At 38.3% G+C, this 25,187-nt stretch overlaps 1 protein-coding gene across 10 annotated transcripts in view; it reads right to left on the bottom strand.

The window, feature by feature from the left end:
* Positions 1 to 25,187, bottom strand: part of ST7 (suppression of tumorigenicity 7) — a 231,257-nt gene that overhangs the window by 33,012 nt on the left and 173,058 nt on the right. For 8 of the 10 annotated variants that reach the window (XM_045792785.2, XM_045792787.2, XM_045792786.2 and 5 more), the window contains 3 exons: positions 24,615 to 24,729; positions 4,706 to 4,778; positions 3,151 to 3,253 (listed from right to left, as the gene is read on the bottom strand). In XM_045792785.2, the coding sequence (XP_045648741.1) occupies positions 3,151 to 3,253; positions 4,706 to 4,778; positions 24,615 to 24,729 (291 nt within the window). Of the gene's footprint in view, positions 1 to 3,150; positions 3,254 to 3,806; positions 3,943 to 4,705; positions 4,779 to 24,614; positions 24,730 to 25,187 lie in introns of all 10 variants that reach the window. The other 2 variants (XR_006778648.2, XM_045792784.2) reach the window with 1 other exon arrangement.

The raw sequence follows: 25,187 nt of genomic DNA on the forward strand, positions 1-25,187 counted from the left end.
CTTCAGAAATCCTTGTGTTTTAGATATACCCAACTACCTAAGAGGCTCCCTTCAGAATACAGACCCACAGCTTTTTACTATTTTTATTTACTTCCTTGTCCTGAGGTGTGTTTAGGAGAGAGACTCCCTACTCCATACATTTACAGGTGAAGAGTGTTCCTAAGAGCAACCCTCCTGGAGTAAATAACTGATATTTTTCATTGGATGTTGAAATATTAACCATGTACCTCTGCTTAATAGAATACCAAATAGACCTAAGCTGGACACTCATGGAAGACAGTTCTCAGCTATTCTATTTGGTATTTTTTCTCCTTCTAACAGACTATAATTGGGTAAAACAGCATATAGTTGCTGAGAATTCCTGTGGTAGACCACTGATGACTTCCTGTGATAGAGAAAAAGAAGCTATGGAAGTATTTAAGATAGAAGAATATCTTGAAGAAATATGAATTGTCCACGAGTGCCTTGGGAAGTCACGTGCCCGCCATCATTTGAAGGTTTCAAGTCTAGGCTGGTCTGCAGCTTGGTGGGATGGTGGGGGACTGTGGAGGGTGATGTGGAAGGGTTAGAGAACCCAGAACCAGTTCAGGCTCTGTCGTTTACTAGCTGTGGGACCATGAGCAGGTCACTTAACCTCTCCAAACCTGCTGCACCCTCATCTGTGTAGCAGGGGTAAGAGTTTGATACACCGACAGTGTTGTCATGCAAAATAAATGAGAAGGCATATGTAGTTCACTTAGCACTGTGCTTGGCACACAGTAAACATGCAAGAAAAACCAATATTAAAAATAATCATCATAATATCATTATGAGGAGAGATTCAAGCTGAGGATGGGAAGGTGCCCTAGATGATCTCTAAGGTCTCTCCTTACACCAAGAACCTAAGAGTTTATATCTTTCATTGATGTCTCATTAGAATTAAGGCTACCTTCTGCCTGAAAAGAAACCAGTGTGTGTGTGAGTGTGTGTGTGTGTGTGTGTGTGTGTGTGTGTTTACTAAAGTATTAACAAGCAGTCCAATAAATAGATCATGTATAAAGGATGTTTACAACAGCCCGCAAATAGTATACAGGTACCAGAGGTTTGTGGTTAATTCTGGATATAATTCTGAACAGTGACTCACAGGGACTTTTCCCCATGGAAATGTCAATAGTTGAAGACGATCTGGAAACAAGTTTCCCCTCAGCACAGTCACCAACCAAGCAAAGTGGTAGAGATTTGGTTTACCTATGTACCCCATCTTTTCTCCAGTTAACAATAAAAGAGTAGAGTGAAATCAAGTATTTCAAATGTTCCCACTTTTAAAAAGAATTCTATTTTGCAGACAGAGGGCTAGCTGACTGAGTCAAATTCTTCCAAGGTAGCCTTAAACTGTTTCTTAGGGCTTTTAATACTCTCCTAGAGGCTCAATCAACCATTTAAGACCCTTATCATAGAATTACACTACAGCTTCAACTAAAATATCTAACCAACAAGTACCCATTTCCCATCTCGTGCACTAAGATTACAAAGCTCTGGTATAGCAGGAAGAGTTAGGACCCAGCTTCCAGACTTGAGGGGCCACCAACAAGTCCAATATCAATAATTTTAATACTTTATGAACATATGATAATCAAGTTTTTCAAAGAACCTTGACTATATTATCCCACTTGGTCTTTACCACAAAAGGTAAGGTTTATATTTTTATCTTCATTTGAAAAATGAGGGGAAACCTTGAGCTCAGAGATGCTTAGCTCCAAGCTCCCATAGCTAATAAATGACAGAGCCAGAAGTTGAACCCAAGTTTTTGTCTCAGAATCTAGGACTCTACTGCTCAATGCTACTTCTAGAAGAGCTTATTTATGCTCATAGACTATCTCTGTATTGAATATAGCACTCAATAAATATTAATTGGTGACCTAAGTTAACTGTAATTCAGGATGATAGTTTCATGATTAGCTTTAAATTTTAATTAAATTTGAACATTTTTACTTAACCGAAAAGATATTAAATAAAGAGATATATTTCATACCACCCTATATAAGATACCTAAGTCTCCAAGTACTATGTTGGTCATTATCCACCGGAACTAGAGTTGATAAATATATCCTTCACTGTGGCAGTGTGCACCATTTTTCAGAGAAAACGAGCATGATCTGAGTCAAAGCTCAGAAAGGTTAGGTAACCTATCTTTGTCACTGTAAATATCAGCAAAATAAAGTAGGTAACTCTACAAATCCTCACATACACACATACATGAACACATACACCATCCTTTTGCTACAGTACTGCAAGAAAACAAAATAGCCTTCCTTTGTCATTTTTCACCAGTGAAAGTCTTCCTCAGAAATTTGAAAGAAAACTATGCCTGTGGTATGAATAGTTTCCCAGAGGTCAAAATGTGCTTTATAACATTGAGAAACTGAAAATAGCACTCAGCAATGTGCCTATCACATAGCAGGTACTCAAATATAGGTAAATCATAAACACACATCCATCTCCTAAATAAAAGATTACAGAAATATCCTCTATCGTGATTTGACTCCCTTTTAAAATCAAATTCAGGAAAAAAAATATGGGAAATACTGGGTATTTATAAATTGGTCAGTCATGTGGTTAAAGATTCAGACAAACATTTTCTATTACATATACCTCCTAAAAATGGCACTCACAAGTCAAAAGAAAAATACTACTTCATACTTTGAGGTTCTCCTTCCTATTTTCTTGCCAATACTGATTATCATTTATTTATAGAGACACAGAACATCACATTAATCAGCATTTTTTTTTTTTTACCATTTATATTCAAAACTAGGTTCATTTCCTGAGTTGGATCTAAGTAAAACTGTAACTGGAGTGAAATTCCTATCAAATGCATCAACACTCTTGGTATCTCCATATTTTGCCAACTTCAGGCTTCCTGGCCTGACCTGCCTACGCCAGGTCTATCAATTTACCCTAATTATATAAAGCCCCCAAATCGGCCCAAAGCCTCTTGAATGTAGCTTTTCCTTAAAAATGAAGCTGATAAGCATGGACTATACAGGGCCTCAAGGTTCACTGGCTGCAATTCATTTTTTTATACTGGGTGTATTCGAGACATGACATTGTGGTCACTGAACACTTTCTCTGCTATCATAACGAGTTCCTGTGGGGATTCCACAGACTCACTTTTGGCACGTGAGGATTGAATTCCACAGCTCTGTGAATGGCCTCCACTGCATTCATCTCTGCTGTGCTCAGCCCCCGCCGAGATGCAGCCTCGGGAGAGAATCTGAAAAGCAGAAAGACAAACACCATCCAGTTGGGACCACTGCTTGGGCATCAACCCGGAAAGGCGTCTACACGTCAAGGGCCCATAAAACCACAGCGAGCCAATGGCATGAGCTCTCCAAACCTCCACTACATGGAACCTCTGAGTGACCCCTCAGACCGAGGCCAACAAAAACCCCAGCAGAAGCAGAAAGCGTGCTTGCATCTAATCTTGGCAGGAATTAAATTCAGCTGTCAAGTCTCTCTGTCTAAATAGCTAATCTAAATTTTCTATGAGGTACCTGCTTAGGTCAGGGGACGGGGGAGGACTGACGAGGGCAGACAGTGTAGGAAAAAGAGAAAACTAGGTAACAGAAGAGCGTACTTGGTTAAAAACAGAACTGGGGAGAATTTTAAAGGAGGCTCCCAACCCAATGTCAGTGCTGCAATGCAGCTTCCGGCGCAGGCCAGCCTGCTTGGGGCCGTTCCGGCAGGGGGTGTGCGTGCCCAAACTGCGGGCGAGACACCTGCCCAAGTGAATGAAAAAAAACCAGACCATGCAATCTCTTTCTCACCTCACACCCAGGGCTAACTCCAGAGCTGTGCTTGGCAGGCAGACACCACAGGGGAAGCTGTGACAACCCTGGCCCTGCCCTCCCAAGCTGGAGTCGCTGTGTAGGGAGAAAAGATGTTGCAGTAGGTACTGGCGATCTACAGGATAAAAAAGAATGAAAGAAAATTACTTCGGTCTTGAAGTGCACACACACTTAACAGCAAACCTGTCTGACATAGCAGAGGCTGTTTTCTTTTCCTGTTATCTGCTTTTCAGTGCTTCAGAGGGATTGTATCGGGGAAACGTAAGCGTTTGTGAACTCAAGAACAGTTAAGCCAACTGTTCTCTTTCACCTGCCAGTCATCTCGGATGTTTATGGAAATTCTCTATGCCAAAGTCACCTGCCTGAATAAAATGGGCAAATGTCCCACTGAGATGACAACTCAAAGCAAACGGACCATGGGTGGGGGGTTAGTTGGGAACTGAAGAGTCAAAGAATGGGAGATGATCAACCCCTCTGCCATCTCACATGTTTGTTAGGACTACTACCCGGTCTTGGACTGCTGAAGGAAGAGGAATACGCAAAAAATGAATAAAAGGAAGGCATTTTGTGTAAGTCCCAAGCAGGCCTTTCGGTATCTACTGTCTGGCAAAAAAAAAAAAAAAAAAAAAAAGTCACCTCAGAGGTATGGAATTTCACATAAATCCCTCTTTAGGGACCCATACACCCTTACAATACCTGGGGATATATATTCCCTCCTCCTAGTAGTGAAAGAAAAGATCAGCAGGTTTTAGAAAATGCATGCTCATAAGCAGGGGTCTCAAAGACTAAGAGAAACTTCCAGAGAAAGCCCTCAGAGGCAACACATCTCCTTAAGTCGGGTCAGACATTTAGTACCACACAAGTCATTATTCACTTACTTGTCAGAGACAGCTCTTGCTTTGAGCAAGGCAGCTGTATAGCATATTGTTGCCGACTTTGGTAAGCTTATATCTGTTAAAGAAAAAGAAAGTAGAAACTCTTGTAAGTCTGCAGAAATAAAGAGCAATTATTTTTAATCCACTAGCATTTTAATTATATAAGTCTAATAAAGCATAAATTAAGAATTTTTAATACATACAATACACAGCTGTTTCTTATGTATCGGGGTGGTATGTGAAACTAAGGGTAATTCATATTTTTATGAATAATTCATATTTAAAATCCACCAGACTGACTCTTGGGCAATCATCTTCTATTTAAGACATGGATTTTCATATACTGAGCTTAATTAAGCAGAGAATAGCTAAAAAAATATATAAATTTAAATATTAAAGGAATGCCCTTGATATCATAAAAGGCAGATAGGACCTCTATGTCATTTATAAAAAATTCTCAACAGGCGTATGAAATACTAATGTGAAAAAAAACCAGTACCTGGATCTTTTTTAAAAAACACACCTAAATAAATTATTTTTTTAATGGTCAGATTTAAACCAGATTTCCTTTGCATTAAATTTCAAGAAGTTCATATTCAGTTTTTTTGTTAAAAAGGTAACACACTTATTATACATATATAACATATGAGAAATCTTTATATATAAGGATATATATGTAAAATCTTTAGAAATCCATACAATTTTTGTTCATTCAAACTGAAGAGAAACCCCCTTTTGTATGAAGCCTAATTTGTTTCTCCGAGAAACAGTTCCTCTCAGTTTGTACAGAAAATTTCACATGGAGAGGTGGGAGTGGGTAACAGATTCAGGTAATTAGTTTAAAGGGAAATAGAAGTACAGGATACAATTGAGAATAGATAAACTCAAAGACGGAAGTCCCTTTCAGAGAAAAATTTGTGCTTAAATTATAACCCTATTTTCTTACTGGATAGTATTTCTTTTAACACTGAACCAAATATACTATGACAGAGAAATGCCATCTTAATTCAGACCAGGTAAAAATACGACATTCCCAGTGCAGCAAAATCCACTCTAGGTTGGGGAAACTCTTACCACCTGGAATGCTCTGCCAGTTTCTTCACAGGGCTATTTTCAACTTCAAAAGAATTACATTATGGTGAAATTTAAGAAACAAAACAAAGGAGCAAAAGTAATAGAGACACACCAAGAAACAGATTCTAAACTATGGAGAACCAGCTGATGGTTACTAGAGGGGAGGCTGGTGCGGAGATGGGGAAATAGGTGATAGGGACGAAGGAGGGCACTTGTGATGAGTGCCGGGTGTTGTATGGAAGTGCTGAATCCCTATATTGTACACCTGAAACTAATATAACACTGTATGTTAACTAACAGGAATTTAAATAAAAACTTAAAAAAAAAAGAATTACATTACAGTAAGAATGAAAAGGAAAGTCTCATAACCAGCCAACAGACAACCACAGAAGAAAATGAGTTCATAAAAGAAAAACAATCTCTAAGCTAGTAATAAGTATTTATCACCTGAATCCCAGCAAGAAAATTTCTCTTTGAGGGAAATTTCAATGCCATTGATAAAAAAACAAATAATCATAGAAAAAACCAACACAGAACTAACTGAAAGGGAAAAAGTTCTTTGTAACCCTGATCGCACATATTATATTCAAACAAAATTTCACCACCATACGCAGTGTAAAATGATGTGCTTATGACTAAGAAGAAGAAAAAAAGAATGTCAAATACTCATGGATTTGTCTTGTTGCTTTTCCAGCATCTAAACATCTAATTGCTTCCCAGTGTGGGAAATTAATCCAAGAATCAAATATCTTGTTTACTAGGGTCCACTCATTGATTGTTATTGGAAGGTAATAAAAAAACGGCAGATAATACCGTTCTACTTAAAAGTTCAGATCATCTTTTAAAGTTCAGACTTTTTATTTAAAAAGTGTCTAAGGCTTATTTCCACTCTTCTTGGTGTGTGATCTGTGTTCCTTCTGTGTCAACCTAGCAGCTTTCCATGAAGTAGGGACCAATGAAAAGTCCAAGAAAGGAGTTGAGGCTGAAGACAATACACATAACTATCCAGAGGTGGCAACATACAAGACGGAGGATCACTTGATAAATTAAAGAAAACCTGTTGTTAAGGATTTGGCTTCTCAACGAGAAAGATCAGACTGTGTTTTGATGGTTACCTGAACAAGCAAAGTGACATATTCACTCAGTTGGAAATGCAGAAAAACATACAACTGAGGTGTTCCAGCAAAATACCACAGATGTCCAATCAAAGATGATCTTTAATCCAGAACCAGGCCCCCTCATGCCCATGAACAGGGCATTCACAACTGGAAAATTGCAACAGAATTCTGCAACATTGCAACTACTATAGTGCATTTTTCCCATAAAAATTTTTTACCCCTACTCCCTCACTGTATGTAAAGATGGTGGCATATGTACACAGTCATAATGCTTAAAAAATAAATAACCAAAAGTATACTTTAATCAATATCAAATGGGAAGAGGGAGAAATGTAAATACTCCATTCCCCACTAGTGGCATGTTGATTCCATTTGTTTTCTTTTTACTCAAGTAAATTATTTTGCTCTCATCGTTTAACAAAAATAAAAAATAGCAAAAAAAAAATTCTTGCATAACTTGTTTATTTAGATAGTTTCAATGTTTTTCTTTTAATTCTGTCAAAACAATTTATCTATTTGGTAATAGCAGTTGTCTCTACAAAGTGATGAATCACTTTAAAGAAATTGATCCTAAGTTTTCCTATGGGTAAAACTTCTTATGTTCAAATAAGGTTTTCGTTTACAACATATTTTTTAAATGATGCTTATATTTGACAATAAAAATCAAAAGCATTGATATTTTGCCTACCCCAGCAATCCCACTTCTGAGACTTTTTCCTAAGAGAAATAACAACTGTGTATGAAGATTTAGCCTTAAGGATGTTGATGACAACATTATATCTAATGGTGGAACTGGAAACAGTCTAAATGTCCAATCACAGGAGGTTAGTAAAGGTGCTATACATCCACAGGGTACAATTCTATGTAGTCCTTAAATCATGTGGGTGGAAAGTATTCAATGATCTGGGAACATGGTGCATTTCTGAACCTACATCAATAGGTAAGACAGGTTTACAAAATTATGATTTCATATATTTTTTTTAAAGATTTTATTTATTTATTTGACAGAGATAGAGACAGCCAGGAGAGAGGGAACACAAGCAGGGGGAGTGGGAGAGGAAGAAGCAGGCTCATAGCAGAAGAGCCTGATGTGGGGCTCGATCCCAGAACACCGGGATCATGCCCTGAGCCAAAGGCAGACGCTTAACTGCTGTGCCACCCAGGCGCCCCTCATATATTTTTTAAAAAGCAGTTATATATGTACAGAGATAACAAGACTGGAATTATATATACAAAATATCAACAGTATTTATTTTTGAGTGGTGGGATTAGAGGTAATTTCTTTGTTTATCTGTAATTCCAAAGCTTCCTGTGATGTACATGTAATAAGTGAATTTTTAAAAGATAACAATGATGCTATATAGAAGAATTCTGTTACAAAGTGTTTGAAGCAAGTTCATGAGCAAATACACTGGTGGAACCAGACAGAGACAGCATAGACAGACAAAGGTAGAACGTACATGAAATGAAGTCAGACCAGAGATCTCCTGCCTCTACCCACATACCCTTATGAAAGTTAGTGTGTTCCTTTTGCAGTGTGCACTCACTAATCACATTTTAATCTAGTAACTGCCTAACATATATTTTTTTTAACTGCCTAACACTTAAATCAGAGGCAAGAACTGCATGTTTTGGTTCACTTTTAAGAAATACCATACACACTACTTTTAGGGGAAAACTCGTTATTATGAGCCGCTTGCTCATGAGCACTACCTCGTTCATTTCTTTAAAAAAAAATACTTTGACTTGGTTGTTGTTGCCTATTATAAGTTTGAAACTTATTATTTTGAAATAATTATAGGCTCACAGAAAGATGTGAAAATAGTATACAGTTCTGTGAATGCTTCCCTCAGCTTCCCCCAATGCTGACATCTTACATCAAAAACCAAGAAACCGGGGCGCCTGGGTGGCACAGCGGTTAAGCGTCTGCCTTTGGCTCAGGGCGTGATCCTAGCGTTATGGGATCGAGCCCCACATCAGGCTCTTCCGCTATGAGCCTGCTTCTTCCTCTCCCACTCCCCCTGCTTGTGTTCCCTCTCTCGCTGGCTATCTCTATCTCTGTCAAATAAATAAATAAAATCTTAAAAAAAAAAAACAACAACAAGAAACCAACATTGGTAAAGTACTATTAAGGAAATTACAGACCTTGTTCAGTTTTCACCTTTTTTTTTTTTTTACATGCCTTCATGTGGATGTGTGTGTTTAGTTCTATGCAATTTTATCCCATGACTAGATTCACCCAACCACCACCACCATCAAAATACACAACTGTTCTGGGACACCTGGGTGGCTCAGTCAGTTGAGCATCTGACTCTTGATTTTGGCTCAGGCCGTGATCTCAGGGTCTGGGATGGAGCCATGCGTCAGGTTCTATGCTCAGTGCAGAGAGTCTGTTTGAGATTCTTTCCCTTCCCTCTCCCTCTGATCCTCTTTCTGCTCATGCTCTCTCTCTCCCCCTCTCGAATCAATAAAATCTTCCAATAAAAAAACCCACAACTGTTCCAAAGGAACTCTCCTGTGTTACCCCTTTATTTGTACCCTTCCCACCCATACCTGTCCCCTGGTGACCACCAATCTGTTCTCTGTTTCTGTAGTTTTGTCTGCATGCCATGATTTTATGCTTTTACCACTAGGGAAATGGATAAAATGGTAAGGGAAACAGAGTGGCTAACAGTAGTGAGGAAAACAAGTAGTGTCAGAAGTTTTCAGCAGGAAAAAACAAAAATATCAGCTGCTTTCCAATATTGCTTTTAATTTATTCAGAAATTTTATTTTGAGGAAGAAACTTCAAAATCATTCTAAGTCCAATTTTGTATGAACATGCTCTAACTATGCAGCCCTTGCGTTTTGTAAGTGCCATGTAACTACCATTATTACCAAAAAGTCATTCTAAGAATTAGAATCCAGAAAGTCTCTTCAACAAATGGTGTAGGGAAAACTAGACAGCCACATGCAAAAGAATGAAAATGGACCACTTTCTTACACCATACACACACACACACAAAAAAAACCTCAAAATGGGTTAAGGACTTATATGTGAGACCTGAAACCATAAAAATCCTAATAGAGAGCACAGGCAGTAATTTCTCGGACATTGGCCATAGCAACACTCTTCTAGATATGCCTCCTCAGGCAAAGGAAACAAAAAGCAAAAATAAACTATTGGGACTACATCAAAATAAAAAAGCTTCTGTACAGCAAAGGAAAAAATCAACAAAACTCAAAGACAACTTCCTGAATGGGAGATATTTGCAAATGACATATCACTTAAAGGGTTAATATCTAAAATGCATAAAGAACCTATACAACACACACAAAAAAACAAATAATCCAATCAAAAAATCGGCAGAACACATGAAGAGACATTTCTCTAAATTAAACATCCAGATAGCCAACAGACACATGAAAGGATGCTCAACATTCTAATCATCAGGGAAATGCAAACCACGTCTGTCACAATGGCTAAAATCAAAAACACAAGAAACAAGTGTTGGTGAGGATGTGGAGAAAAAGGAACCTTCGTGCATTGTTGGTGGGAATGCAAAATGATGCAGCCACTGTGAAAAACTATATGGAGATTCCTCAAAAAATTAAAAATAGAATTACCATATGATTCAGTAAATCCACTACTGAGTATTTACCCAAAGAATATGAAAACACTAATTTGAAAAGATAGATGCACACCTATGTTTATTGCAGTACTAATTTGCAACAGCCAAATTATGGAACCAACCCGTGTCCACTCATATGTGGATAAAGAGGATGTGGTATATATATACAATGGAATATTAGTCAGCCATAAAAAAGAATGAAATCTTGACATTTGCAACAACATGGATGGATCTAGAGAGGCTAATGCTAAGTGAAATAAGTCAGAGAAAGATAAATATCATATAGTTTCACTCATGTGGAATTTAAAAAACAAACAAAGGAAAAAAAGAGACAAACCAAAAAACAGACTCTTAACTATAGAGAACAAGCTGATGGTTACCACAGGGTGGTAGGTGGGGGAATGGATAAAATAGGTGAAGGAGATTAAGAGTACAGTTACCATGATGAGCACTGAATAATGTACAAAATTGTTGAATCACTATACTGTACAACTGAAACTAATATAACACAGTATGTTAACTATACTGGAATTAAAAATTTTTTAATTAAGAATTCTCCCAAGAATGAGAAAAATGTTAGCTATAAAAAAATAATGTTCTTAGCAAAGGAATATGTTCAGAGAACTCATTATAAAAACAGCTGTGAAACTTGCCTAAAGATCAACTGGACCATATCTGAGCTGGAGGTCAGAGTGCCCCAGGAAGAACAGTTTAAAAAAGAAAGTAGATACCACGCAGTATATAGTATGATTAAGAGAATAAATATTCTTAGATAATGACACAGATATTTGTTGTTATAAAAGAATAAGGGGAAAAAATAAAAAGCAACTTCAGGAAAAATAAAACAAATCCAAACAACCAACCAAAGAATTCAAATACAAGAAGGAAATAAAAAGAAAGGAAATAATGAGATATCACATAATTCCAAAACCAAGGAATGCTAAATAAATGTTTCTCACTTAAGCAAAGCTGAACTCCTGGCTTTAGTTTAAATTTTCTTCTACTTCTTGGCCATCTTTTGTTTCATACAGGTCCTTTTCTGAAAGGGAAAGAACTTTCTCCAACTGTCTTAGGTACTCAAAGTCAAATTGTCAAGAAAGTCTTTCATTAAAATCTACAATCTTGAACTTCATGTAACTGGAATCACAGAGTACTCTTCCATGTATGGCTTCTTTCACTCAGCATGATGTTTCTGAGATTCGTCCCCTGCTGTAGCATCAGTCCTTTATTGTTTTTTATTGCTGAGTAGTATTTCATTGTGTGGATATACCACAATATGTTTGTTCTCTTGCTAATGGCTATTTGGGTTGTTTCCCAGTTTTGGGTATTATGAATAAAGCTGTTGTGACCATTCTCTTAGATATGTAATGGGAAATGAAATTGCTGAGTCAGAAAATAGATACATGGGGCGTCTGGGTGGCACAGTCGTTAAGTGTCTGCCTTCGGCTCAGGGCGTGATCCCAGCGTTCTGGGATCGAGCCCCACATCGGGCTTCTCTGCTAGGAGCCTGCTTCTTCCTCTCCCACTCCCCCAACTTGTGTTCCCTCTCTCGCTGGCTGTCTCTCTCTGTCAAATAAATAAATAAAATCTCTAAAAAAAAAAAAAAAGAAAGAAAGAAAATAGATACATGTTTAAACTGGTAAACAGTGCTCCAAAGTGGTTGTAGGATGTTTGCAAAACTAATATATGATGATAAAGGTCAGAAAATGGTTACTTCTGGGTTAGAAGGCAGTTATTGGCCAGAAGGGGGCATGAGGCAACCTTCTGAAATAATGGGACGTTCTAGGATCCTGGGGGGTGATAACACATGTGTATATAAAAGAGAAAACTCATCTCACTCTACACTTCAGATTTGTGCATGTTACTATATGTAATTTATACCACAAATAAAAGATTTTAAAAACGCAAACCTATAATCCTGTGCTACCTGAAGGTGTCTTCTCTTACTTCAATCTAACTTCCATAATATTTCAGTTGCCTTTATCATTCTGCCCCCTCTTCTCTCTATGAATCCTTATCTAAAAATTACTTACTAGTTTTGCCTTCCATAACAAAACAGAACCTGATTATTTCTCGTCAGCATTTCAAATATTAAAATCGTTATAATATCTCCTCTAAACCTAATCTTTTCCAGAATAAATACTTCTAATTCCTCCACTGATATATTCTTCAGAACTTTTTTGTTTATTTTTGTTATGAAGCCATGAATGATTTCAAAATATGAGAATCAGAAGTGGAAATAATCTTCTAAATCCCTGAAACCTGACCAGTACAGAGCTCAGGGGAAATGCAGTCTGACGAACTATAGCCATGACACCTCTCTGAAGAACAGCTAGGATGGCCCTGGTGTTGAGCAGCTGGAAGTCCTTATTTGTTCCTATGACTGTGTGATCAACAAAACCCCCGAGGTTCTATTCAGATTGATTTCAGCCAAAGCCAGGTCTTTTCTCTTTTACTTAAGCCATGAAAATTTATGAACCTATAAGCAGAATTTCATATTTGATGCCATTAAATTTTAAATCTCAAAATGAAATCTAAACCATTACATCTTAATGGTTTCAGAATATCATTCCAGGCTATTAGTCATCATTCTGACTCAAGCTACCACCCACAGCTTTGTTCCATACAATTCATAAGCATACCGTCTCACCAAATGATCATTATCATCATCGAAATTACTGTTAACATTTATCAAGGGCTTATTAAGCTTGCCACGCACTAGTGTTAATCACTTATACACATTATTCTACTTAATCCTCAGAGCAACCCTCTGAGATAGGACTTACTGTTAGCCCTATTTTATTTTATTTCCTTTTATTTAAATTCAATAAGCCAACATATAGTACATCATTAGCTTTTGGTTTAGTGTTCAATGATTCATTAGTTGCATATAACACCTAGTGCTCATCACACAACGTGCCCTCCTTATATAGAAGGGGAAAGTGAGGCATATAATGTTTGAAAAATATGCCAATATCACATAGTTAAAACAAATATGAGCACATGATTTTGAATTGTGCTACGTTGTCTATAAGGTCTGATTTATAAAAATACTGACCATGGCAATACAAAGGAGAGGATCCAGGAATGCTATTCTAGAGATCACCCTAAATTTGCAATGGTCTGCAATGATGTATGTGCAACCATTTATTAACGGTAATTATAGGTATTATATATACCATTTAAACCATTAAATTATACCATTTATTAATGGTTATAATAGCTATTATATACACCACTTATACCATTAAATCACACCATATAGCAATGATACAACTGGTATTATGACTACATTATTTCACATCACCTAAAAAGGTAGCATTCAAAACATTACCAAATATTTTAATTAAATATATACATACGTCTGTGGCATTCCTCTAATTCAGAAATATCAAGAAAAATGGCCATTTAAATTAGTAAGAAACATTTAAAGACTACTGTACAGACTACAAATATTTTCACATCCACTATCTCATCTGTTTTTATTTAGCACAACTTCCTTACTAAATCCATGTTGGATCTCCAATCACCTCTTTTTTTTTTTTAAGATTTTATTTGTTTATTTGACAGAGAGAGAGACAGCCAGCGAGAGAGGTAACACAAGCAGGGGGAGTGGGAGAGGAAGAAGCAGGCTCCCAGCGGAGGAGCCTGACGTGGGGCTCAATCCCAGAAGGCCGGGATCACGCCCTGAGCCGAAGGCAGACGCTTAACAGACGCTTAACGACTGAGCCACCCAGGCGCCCCCACCTCTTTCTTTCCTAAATGTTAGTAAGCCACACAATCATTAGAATTGTATTGTGATTGACTTACTTGTTGAAATTCTAAAAAGCAAAAAAAGAATCAAAAGTATTGAGGACAAGTAGTAAATAGGAATTAATAAAGGTATATTTTTGTCCACTTATTAACACATTACTATCTTCTCCAAATAGGAGTTCTACAAAATTGATCAAAGATTTGGACAACAGCACACAACTGTGAAGGTCAAAAATCTTTTGTTTTACAGATGAAAAAATACAAGATCAGAGAAGCTAAATGATACGCTTCAGAGCCGCCTAACTAATTAGTGACAGAATTGGTCTTGCAATGCCCGGTCCCTGTCACCATCCCGTACTGCCAAGGTGATGCTTGCTTCTGTTTTCTTTATTGTCATTCTCTTATACTTTCTTCATCAGTTTGCTTGGAAAACAACTTCACAAGGGAAGTCTTGAGACTTTAGCTTCCTCTGGACTTGAGCAACCCTAACCACCTGCTTGCAGGTTTCTACCCCACTTGTACATACTTATTTAATGACTTGTCACTCTGACCTTTCATACACTTTAATAATTTGTGTTTCCTTTACATTTTTTTTCCATTGGGAATAATTATAATGTCATCTCCCATCTTTTTTGAACCATTTCCACTTAAAAATCTGTGTCTTCTATGCCAAATGGTGTCAGCACAAAGTTGTTCACTGAATCTCGAGTTAGAGGTTTATATTTATCTTTCCTCTGACTTAAAAAAGGGTATAGCTTTTGGCTTTTTGTTGTCATTTATTTGTTTTTAGATTCAGGAAATCTGTTTACCACTAATGTTCCCTTCTTTTAGCACAATGAGCTATAAGACAGTATGATCTTAAGGTTCTTCATTTCGGTAACCATTAAATTCAGCATTATTAATTACTCTCAGGCTTTGCCTACCTCAGTAGCAACTGAACTGTCAGCAACGCAAGAACTGATCAGACGCGAGGCGCCTGGGTGGCTCAGTCAGTTAAGCATCTGCCTTCGGCTCAGCTCATGACCTCGGGGTCCTGGGACAGAGCCTGGCATCAGGCTCTCTGCTCAGCGGAGGGCCTGCTTCTCCCTCTCCCTGACACTCCCCCTGCCAGTGCCCTCTCTCTGTCAAATAAATAAATAAATAAAATCTTTTTTAAAAAGAGTTTATCAGGTACTTAGCTTTTAGCAAAGAAGACTTGTAGATCTGCATACACAGGCATTCACATCCTGTACCGCACTGTCTCTAAATTCACAGTCTTTAAAGACGAGGTGGAAACTCCACCTGCTCCCCACATTCTACATTTTTTCCCCCATGTCATTATATGACTCAGCAGAAGTAGGTAGGTGTTGATGGGCTCTGTGAGTTCTGGCAGGCTCTAACTGTGTCACACTCCCCTGACAGATTATCTAAGGTTTGTGCTAGGTCTACATAGACCTCAATTTCCTGTAGTTAAGAGATCATCAGAAAGCAAAAGAAATTAAGTGGTTAGAGCTTAACATAGGAAGTTTTGGTAACCCAGGAAATAAAAAAGCTTCTGCACTGGGATTCCCATTTGTCGTTTAAAGAAGAAAAACCAAACTCTTTTATACTTTTTGGTTGAAAACCTATCAAACATCTCCCTGATGGATAGAATTCTGCTGCTTTGCAGTGTGAAACCACCTCCCTGGCGCTCTTCAGCGGTACCCCACTCCCTGATGTCCTAGTGCTTCCACACCGTGTTCATCCCTCAACCACCTCAGGTCAAAAAAGAACAGAGTATGAATCTACTGTGCCACTCTCTCCACTTCGAGGTCAGACTGGAGCCCATCCCCGCTGAGATTGCCTCACAGCCTCTCCATGGCCTGTGGAAATAGATCCAAAGCTCTGTGAGGTATGGTCCCTACCCAACTCACCCAACGCATCTCCAGCCCTTTGCTGCAGCCCTTCACCATCCTTCTGCTTTGTAGGATACATGGAGTATTCCACATGGGCTGGGTCAATCCTGCTCCTGAACCTTTCCACATGCTCTGTCTCTAGTATGTTCACTGTCTAGCTCAACTCAGATGCCACCTCCACCAGGAAGGCTTCTCTCACTTCCCCCTGGGTAAAGTGTCCCTTCCATTTGGGTTCAATTCTATTGTAGTCTTTACAGCAATTGTTTTCTTACTTCCCTCTCCTACCTATGTGGTGTGTGCTAGGAGTAAAAGCTATATTTCTTCGTCACTTTGTACCCTGGAACCAAAACAATGTCTAAAACATGGTCCTGTGTTTGCGGAATGAAATCTTAAGTTAATGTACTAACATCTCAAATCACTTGATATTAGCTCCCTTTGATATGCAAACACTTACATCTAATTTAGCTTCTGGAAGCCAAAAGTGTCAGGATTGATGGATGTACTAAGAGAGAGTCAGAAACTTGTTATTTCTCAACAGGTGTACCGCACTTGTGTACTGCATATCGTTGCTTATGGCCTTTCAGCAAAATGGATGAAACCGTACGGTGCTCTAAATCCAGATGTCTGTTTGAGTACAAGCTGACAAGGTTGAAGGGAAGTAGAAGGGTTTGGGGCCAAAAACAAGGAAGGCAAACCACACCTCTTCTGGCTCCCTAGGACCCTTTATGGGAATGAGGCCACTGAAGGAAAAGGTCATCTCAGGGAGAATGACTCGTAAGTTTTCAAAAGTCATAAATGCTCATAATAGCAAAGTTGAAATTCAATGTAATAATCTTGGAGGAAATTTATGTAATTTGGAGCAAAACTGTCAATTTGATGTGTCTCAGAAAACCCATGGGGCAAAACTTTAGATAGAACAGTTTTTTTGGTGATAATCTTTTTGACCTAATTTCCTTTTGTTCATCTACAATAATAACAATCAAGATATAATTTTAAAAGGATCATTACTGTTCCTATGCATGAGCTAGGTCAATTGAAGTTCAATTTCATATCTATAATTCCAAAACAATGTTTTCAAGGGTAGCAGCCAGCATAAATAAGTCCCAGAGCACCTCACAAATGAGGACACTATGTCATAGTGCATCTCTGTCTAAAAACTCATTCATTCACTACAGCTGCTAGGAATGTCTACCCTCGCACAGGAGTGTCCGAGAAGAAAACACAGGGCTTGCTCTCAGAGGGTTTCTTTCTCTGCATCGCTTCAGCATGTTTCAAACAGATTCACAGAGCACTGATTCCGCCCACCTCAATTTACTGTGGGTGGTTTTGACTTTTTGGTTTAGTTTTTTTGTTGTTATTGTTTTCTTACATCTTTCTGTACCAGACTGAAAGATTCCTGGCAGCACAGAATAGATCATATTCATCTCCGAATCTGAATCCACCTAAAAGTTAATATTTTCAATATAAGGGTTTGATGGATCCTTGCTGAATTAATTTGAAAAGAAACTAACCTAATTACTCTCTGTAATCATGTAAGATTATGGAGTATCAAGTACCTTTTCTCGGTCAGGCAACACATTGATATACTGGAAGTTTATATTAATCCAACACATTTGGCCTTGACAGACACTTTCGGAGCCATAAACTGACTGACCAAACAAACAGAAATGCAGCCCGTTTCTCCTTCCTAACCTATTTACGGATGAGATGTGATGATATTACTGTCTCATTATGAGATGCTGTCCTCCATGTGGCTTTCTTCAATAAAATTTCTCAGTTTACTTCTGTACATGGTATGATACAAAGAAAACAACAGAAATGTAGAATTCTGTCCTTAGAATTTTGGGGGTTTTTTTTGTTTTGTTTTGTTTTTTTGGTTTCAGACAGTGTAAGGTCTCTTTGTTCCACCTTTAAAAAGCCAATCCAAGGTCTTCTTTCAACCAAAGGCAAAAACTTCCCCGAAGAAATAACAAGGATTGATATACCAAACTTCAAAAAGATGTGCCACCTGGGAGTTCAATGATTCAATCGGGAAATACTACATGACCTTAGTAATTTGGGGCAGGGGGAGGGGCAGGCAACACAGACTCAACTACACCCAGAAAAATTCATCTTATGCTACAGAGCCAAACACCAGATGTTATTTGCAACTTTTGGATTGGATTACCCCAGAAGGTCTGTCAGAGAGCCCTTCTGTGGCTAGTGCCCTGGAGTCAAACACAGCAGTTTATGTGATGGTAATGGCTGGCTGGGGAGGGATGTTACCTTGGTAAATTATGATAACTAGGCAATAAGGATTACTAAAGCCAGTATAAATTTTGAGGGTTTGTTCATGTGCCAACTATGTGAATTACAGATATATGCATTCATTAAATGTCTTCCATCATCAGAGACAATAGAAGTTTCTCATGCATATAGTCTTTATTGAAATAACATCTATTGTTAGAACTCCTGCTCATTGCATGTATATGACAGTCAGTCAATTGTTAACTTCAAAGGCCTAGTTCACTTGACAGATCTACCTACCTCTTCCTTTCCAAGTCAGCAGGGCACCCAGTGCAAAGCTATAAAGGGCCATCATTTCTCAGTGACTCACGCTTACCAGCCTGAAGCCATAGCTTATGGTATCAGTGCTGATAGTCATTTTCCTCTTTGAGGCAGTGATGTGATTCATTTGCCCATCTTTTACAAAAGGATGCTCTTCAACATTTGCCTTGGTATCCTTGATCTTTCCCTTAAGAACCAGCCCAGGGAAGGGAGCTAGACTAGGCTTACAGTCTGTCACTAGGGACTGACTGCATTTCAAATCTTCTTTCTTGAATGCAGCCTAATTTTGTAGTAGATCTGTCTCAGAAGCTGTTGTGCCTGTGGCAACAAAACTCAGAGCTATACACTTGACTGAAAAGCACTGTTTGGGAAGTTTGGACTGTGTGACGCTCAAAGCCTGACGCTGATGGCCTGAAAACAGATTTTACTCACCGGTCCTCCTGGCATCTCAAATCCCTCTTATTTATGCCCATTCCTTAAACATAAATGAAAAATAGCCTAACAAAAAGACAGAGTATCCAGTGACCACTTGAAAGGAACTGTGATGATAGCTGAGTAGCTTGTAAGGCCTTGGGCATGAACACAGTTTACGAAATTTTACTTATAACTACATGCTGACTCTGCAAAACACTATCAGCAAAAAGCTTATTCTCTGAATAGTCTCAACATAGAGTAATTCCCTAATGCTTTCTTTAGAACCTCTGTTTTCAATCTGCTGAGATGAAAGTATTTCCCCCAGTGTTAGAAACAAGTTCTGTTCTTGAAAGCATACCCTCTGCACATTACCAGATGGCAGATAATAATGCTAATTTAGGATGGGCTTGATGGCACCGCAAAAATGGTCTTGATGCAGTTGTTTCATTTATATAACAGTCATGACTATATAAAAGACCAGTTTGTCCCTCACAGGGAAATTTCTGTCCCAAATTAAGGGCAATCACTAAATGACCTAATGGAGTAAATATCCGAAAGAGCTTGGATTTGTATTTCCATTGGTGCAAACTGCCTTAAGGCTGAAACAATTTGTCTTCTGATCAGGAATGAAAATCCCTGGCACTTTTTTTTTTCAGCTTTCCAAAAATTTAAGAATTGTAAATAAAACTAAGCATTTCTATTCTTATCAAATATCTATCTATCTACATGTCCTATTAGATCCATAAGTAATTTTCATAATAGGCCATAACACTGTCTTTTGGGGGGGCACAAGACAGGGTTCTTATTCTCTCACTTTAACTGACATTTTATATATGGTTTTCCTTTTAAACAATATTGACTGAGAACAGTGGTGAAGTTCAGGAGTGATCTTAGCTCTTTATAATGGCTGAGAGTTACTGAACGCTTAATGTGTACCCCACACTGTTCTAAACATTTAACATGGATTAACTACTTTAATTCTCATGACAAATTCCCAGCTGTGTGATCTTGAGCAAGTCACTTAGCCTTTCTAAGCCTTGATTCCATTTCCAGAAAAAGAAACCGAGGCTTAGAAGGTTGAGTAATATGCTGAAGTTCACTCAGCTGGTGAATGCAGAGCTGGCGCTTGATCTCAGCAGGCTGGCAACCGGGCTAGTACTCTTCGCCACCACCAGTGATGGCCCTGGGTATACCTAGTGATCGCTAACTAAAGACAGACAAAACTAGATGCTCCCAAAGGTATTCTGTAGCAATCACACTTGCATTCACTTGCTCTGTAAGATTCTTCTAACATTGAAATGCACAAATGATAATGAATAATAAATGCATGAATTATTTTCCACATTACCACCCTAATCTTTAGACTTCAGTTTTCAACATAGGTGGTCTATAAGCTCCTTTGAAAGGCAACCCAAAGCTTGTAACAACTTTCTCAGTGGTTCCAAAAAAAGGTTCTGATCACTTAACGATCTTAAAAACATTTCTGTGTTTATAGCTAATGTATGACTGAAAAAAAAAAGATGATAAATCTCAAATTAAATCAACACCATACATCAAATCCCCTTTGTGACAAAGAAATCAGGCACAAGGTGATTGAAAATAGAAAGCCATATTTTGAAGAGAGTTTCAGAAAGATAAGCAAATAGAGATATACCAGGTTCTTAAGGAATGATTAAAAAGAAATCTTAGAAGATAATTGGGCATCACTGAAATTCTGCACCACGGCTCCAGACCACCTAACTCATGACTTTCTAAAAGGGGTGAGAGAGGCAGCGCAAGTCATTCAACAAGGCTTACATTTATGGAAAATACATGGGCTTTTAGAGGCAGAGAGACCTGGATTTGAATCCCAGTTCTGCAGTTCTCAAGGAACGTGGTCTTGAAAGTTACTTAAATTCAAAGCCTCAGTTTCTGCATCTGCTAAAATGGAATCAAAGTACCTCCTTGCAAGGTTATTGAGGGTTACAGGTAATGTGTATAACATGTTTGGCACACTGTAGGTTCTCAATAAACTGTAGCTAACAACAACAACAACAACAACAACAACAACGGTGTTAATAAAAACAATTAAAAAAATACTGCCAACATCAGAGACAGTGGAAGCATGATGGCTAAGACCATGGGCCTGGAGTCAGACTACCTCAGTTTTGATTCTGGTTTTCCTTTCCTCATGGAATTCACATCTTTTTGAACAAAGCCAGACCTCGGTTTCTCTCTTTACTCTCACAATATAACATCTCCATGGCTTTACATCTTAGGCTCTTCATTTGAACAAGTTACTTATCTCTGTACCAGTTACCTCAGCTATAAAGCAGGGCTAATAATAGTATCTGCCTCATATTCCTGTGGTAAGAATAAATGAGTTCATCCGTGTAGAGCTTAGAATCATGTCTGACCCTGACACAATATAAGAACTCAACAAATGCTAGTTGTTGCTGTTATTTTAGTCATTGTGTGAAGGACTCCAAAACAGGACCAACCATCCAGATAAAAACTGCCCACCCATAATGTGGGCTAGCAAATTGAAAAAAGAGTATGAAAACTCCTGAGGATAGCAAGACAGCACTTCAGACTAATGGCTGGAATAATATAACATGAGAAGTTATCTCAAGGGCAAAATCAAAATTAGACTACAGATTACAAGGAGGTACGACCAATTCACTGGTAATCCTACTAGGAATCCAGGTGCTTCACTGTAAAAGGAGTTTGTGAATATCCCTTTTAAAACTTAAAGCTAAAAAAAAATTTTTTTAAAGGTGAACAACAAAAAGAATGAGGCAAAGGGATACATGCTGCCTTCCTCCTTCCTTTGAACATGTTGGTTTCCCCCTGCCTTGCCATGTTTCTAAATCTTTTTTGCAACGGTCAGGAAAGCAGCACAAATCCCGCTGTGTCACTTCCCAACATACTATTTAAAAAATTCAGCCAACCACCTAGCAAAAGTAATAAAGAAGGACTGCTGTACCCATAAACCATCCAAGAAATAGCTACCCAACCAGAGCATTCCAATTTGCAAAGATAACATATAATCGTGCTGCTTTGGGTGTGGCTCTATGAAGAGGGATGAGGAGGCTGGGATTCAAAGTGCTGTCTCCAGCATCTCATGGATTAGACTGATGACATCTGAACTAGGGTGAAGAACAGGGCGCCCCTAATTGCTGTCTGTACTCCAAGCCCTCTGAAGCACCCACATTTTCTTGCACAGGGCCAGAAAAATGAGGTAACAACTCAGTCAAGGTTCTTTGGGTCTCCAGGAAAAGCACCAGGGATGAACTTGAAAGAGCCCATTTTATGGTATGGGGTGAGAAACAAGAGGCATATTTTTTAATAGTCTTGCGTGGTTGTGGCTCGTTCGACAAGAACAGTAACTTCAGCAGCCACTTCATTATATTTCTACTGTAAATGACACAGGCCTGAGCCAAGTCCTCACCAAAACACCCTCCAGAATTCAGTCAGGGTTAGATCATCTGCAGTCTATTGACAACTGCTGAACTCAAAACTCCTACCAAGGCATCTCAGCAACAGTATGTGTCCTGCCACTAATGAGGCTCTTTTTCCATGAATAACGAATAAGAACATCATCTCTGTTGCCAGGTACACAACATAAACAAAGCTCAACACAAGGGCCCTGGTATGGTGAGTTTGTCCATTCGCAACAAAGGAATTTTGCAAAGTGTGAGCCAAGTTTTAGTGGAGGGTGGGACGGGCTGTTATAACAAATAATGTGAACATATGTTATCAGAATCTAATAAATCAGCATTTGGTTGTTGTAGGTCCGGGGCTGTGCAATGGGATAGACAGAGATGACAGAAAGCTCCAAATGAGTTCATTTCTCTATTTTACAATCAGTCTTATAACACAAAGCTGATGATTAATGTAATGAACTGAGATCATTGTGAAAGGAGCCTTATGAGATTTGAGATATCAAAGGCTCTACCAGTTAGAACTTTTTTCTTAGGCCTTGGTGTAGTAGGCTGAGCATAGGTCGGCACCAGGGATGAGAACACCAGAATCTTGTTACAGCACTGATGGCTACAGGATAGCATCTGGAAAAAGTGCATGGCCACCTGAACCCAGGTACATGGGACTGGGTTCCTTTTGCACCAAAAGACCCTCCGTGTATGAGCATTTTGCTTATAAGGTAGTCTTATGGCTTAGATTCCCAAGGTCAGCCAAATAGTGAGATTCCAGCAAATAAACAGAGAACAAAAGTGAGCTGACATGAAGGCCAAACAGTCTTTACTTTGTTTACTATAAAGTATGCCACAAATATTTTTCTCTCTTTCTAAAATCAGTTCCATACTAGGTAGGGTATATCTTGTTACACAGGGTGCTTATGTTTGCACAGGCCAAGTAATGCCATCACTGGCTGAGGGCTTGTAGCTTCCACTGATTTGAGCAAGAATTAACAGCAAAACAAAACAAAACCAAGTCTCCCAATGCCTCAGTTTCCCCAACTGTAGGAGGTAACAACTCCAACCTGCTTCAGAGATTCCTTATGAAGAACTGTGCACTAAAATAAAATAGTTTGTTCTATTAGTTTGAGGAATTCCTGGAAATTTTGACCTGAACAGTTCTTTAAATGTACTGAAGATGCTTACTTAAAAAAAAAAAAAAAAAAAAAAAAAAAAAAAAAAACTTTACAAAGCAAAAAATGAGCATGTGATAAAAGTAACCACTCCCTAACACCCATTTTATAAGCAAACATGTTTATTTGGGGGAGTTAATGAGATAAGGTAGAATAATATAAACTTCTGCAGAGATTCCAGGAGTAGGTCATGGCAGGGAATTATGTGGATAACTCTTATGTAATTAATCAAATAGTGAATTCACAGACAATGGCAATATAACACAAGTTTTGAAATCTCTAAAATGTGTCAGTTCATTTTTCTGGTTTATTAAGAAGAGGCAAAATGAAATAAGCTCATGGGTAAGTAACCTGAATGGCGGAGAGACTTCAAAGCCCTTCACTTGCAGAAATGGGGGTATTCTGCTGATGAGAAGACCTGGGATGAAGGGCACATTATTTTCTCTTCAAATATTTCCCAAACTGTCACAAAGGCTGTAGTAAGGGCTACTAGCTATTCTATATTGCTTCAAAGGATCAACATGACCAACTGGTAGTGGTCACAGTTGTCCAATGAGGGGTCACAGCAGGAGCTCGAACAGTCGGGGCTGTCCCAACAGGATACGTGCTGCCTGCAGAGGTTCTGAGTGATTTCTGACCATGAAGGCAATAAATCAGAGCGTGCCTAACTCTTGTTTACAGGAAGAGGAGAAGGGGAGCCTATGGGGAAGGAAAGAGAAGCATGGGGCACAGGCCACTGGACAGTTCTGGCCCCCACTGACTGACCATAAAACTCTTAAGATTTTATAAAATGCCATCATAAAACTGTAAAAATTCTGTAAGTGCATAGTTATCAAAGTCCTGTACTAATTGAAATGATCTTTCTGATCTAATCACTGAAATACATCAAGAAGAGAAAAATACTCAAGTAGATAAAAATGCCCAAGAACTTACCATCATACTTTGCTAAGACTGCCTGAACATCAGCATATGCCTGTAGTTCCAGAAGAGCTTCTAAAAGGTTTTCATGGATATTGAACATGCTCAGCAAGGGGAACTCCTTCATTAACTGGAAAGAAGAAATCAATGATAATTAATATGTATTTCTTACTTTCTAAAAGTATAACAAGTACTGAGTTGTAATACATTTGTATGATAAAAAAAGTATAATATAATTTGAGAAGTACATGTAATACTGAATTATAAGCATTCATACCAGTTATTATTTTGTAAAGAATTAAACGCTCAAATCTTTTCCTGCTATTTTGGAAAAATGGTAACTTTGAATCTGTGAGAGCCTAATGTGGAAGGAAATCCAAAAGAGAGGGGGTTTCATAAAAACTAAGGAAGACGCTTAGAGGTATCCCTCAGTAATGTTAAAATATGATTGAGGCAAATTAGGTAAAAGTTGAACACTATCTCATAGGCGTTGACAGTTTAACTTCATTAAGAACAGTTTGATGAAAGCCAGAGAACAGAAAAGGGAGGCAAGCAGGCACTATTCTTTCAAGCAGCCTGGTGACAAAG

This window comes from Ursus americanus, chromosome 3 (genome assembly GCF_024610735.1).
Source record: "Ursus americanus isolate L20-20 chromosome 3, mUrsAme1.1.p, whole genome shotgun sequence".
NCBI classification, from domain to species: Eukaryota; Metazoa; Chordata; class Mammalia; order Carnivora; family Ursidae; genus Ursus; species Ursus americanus.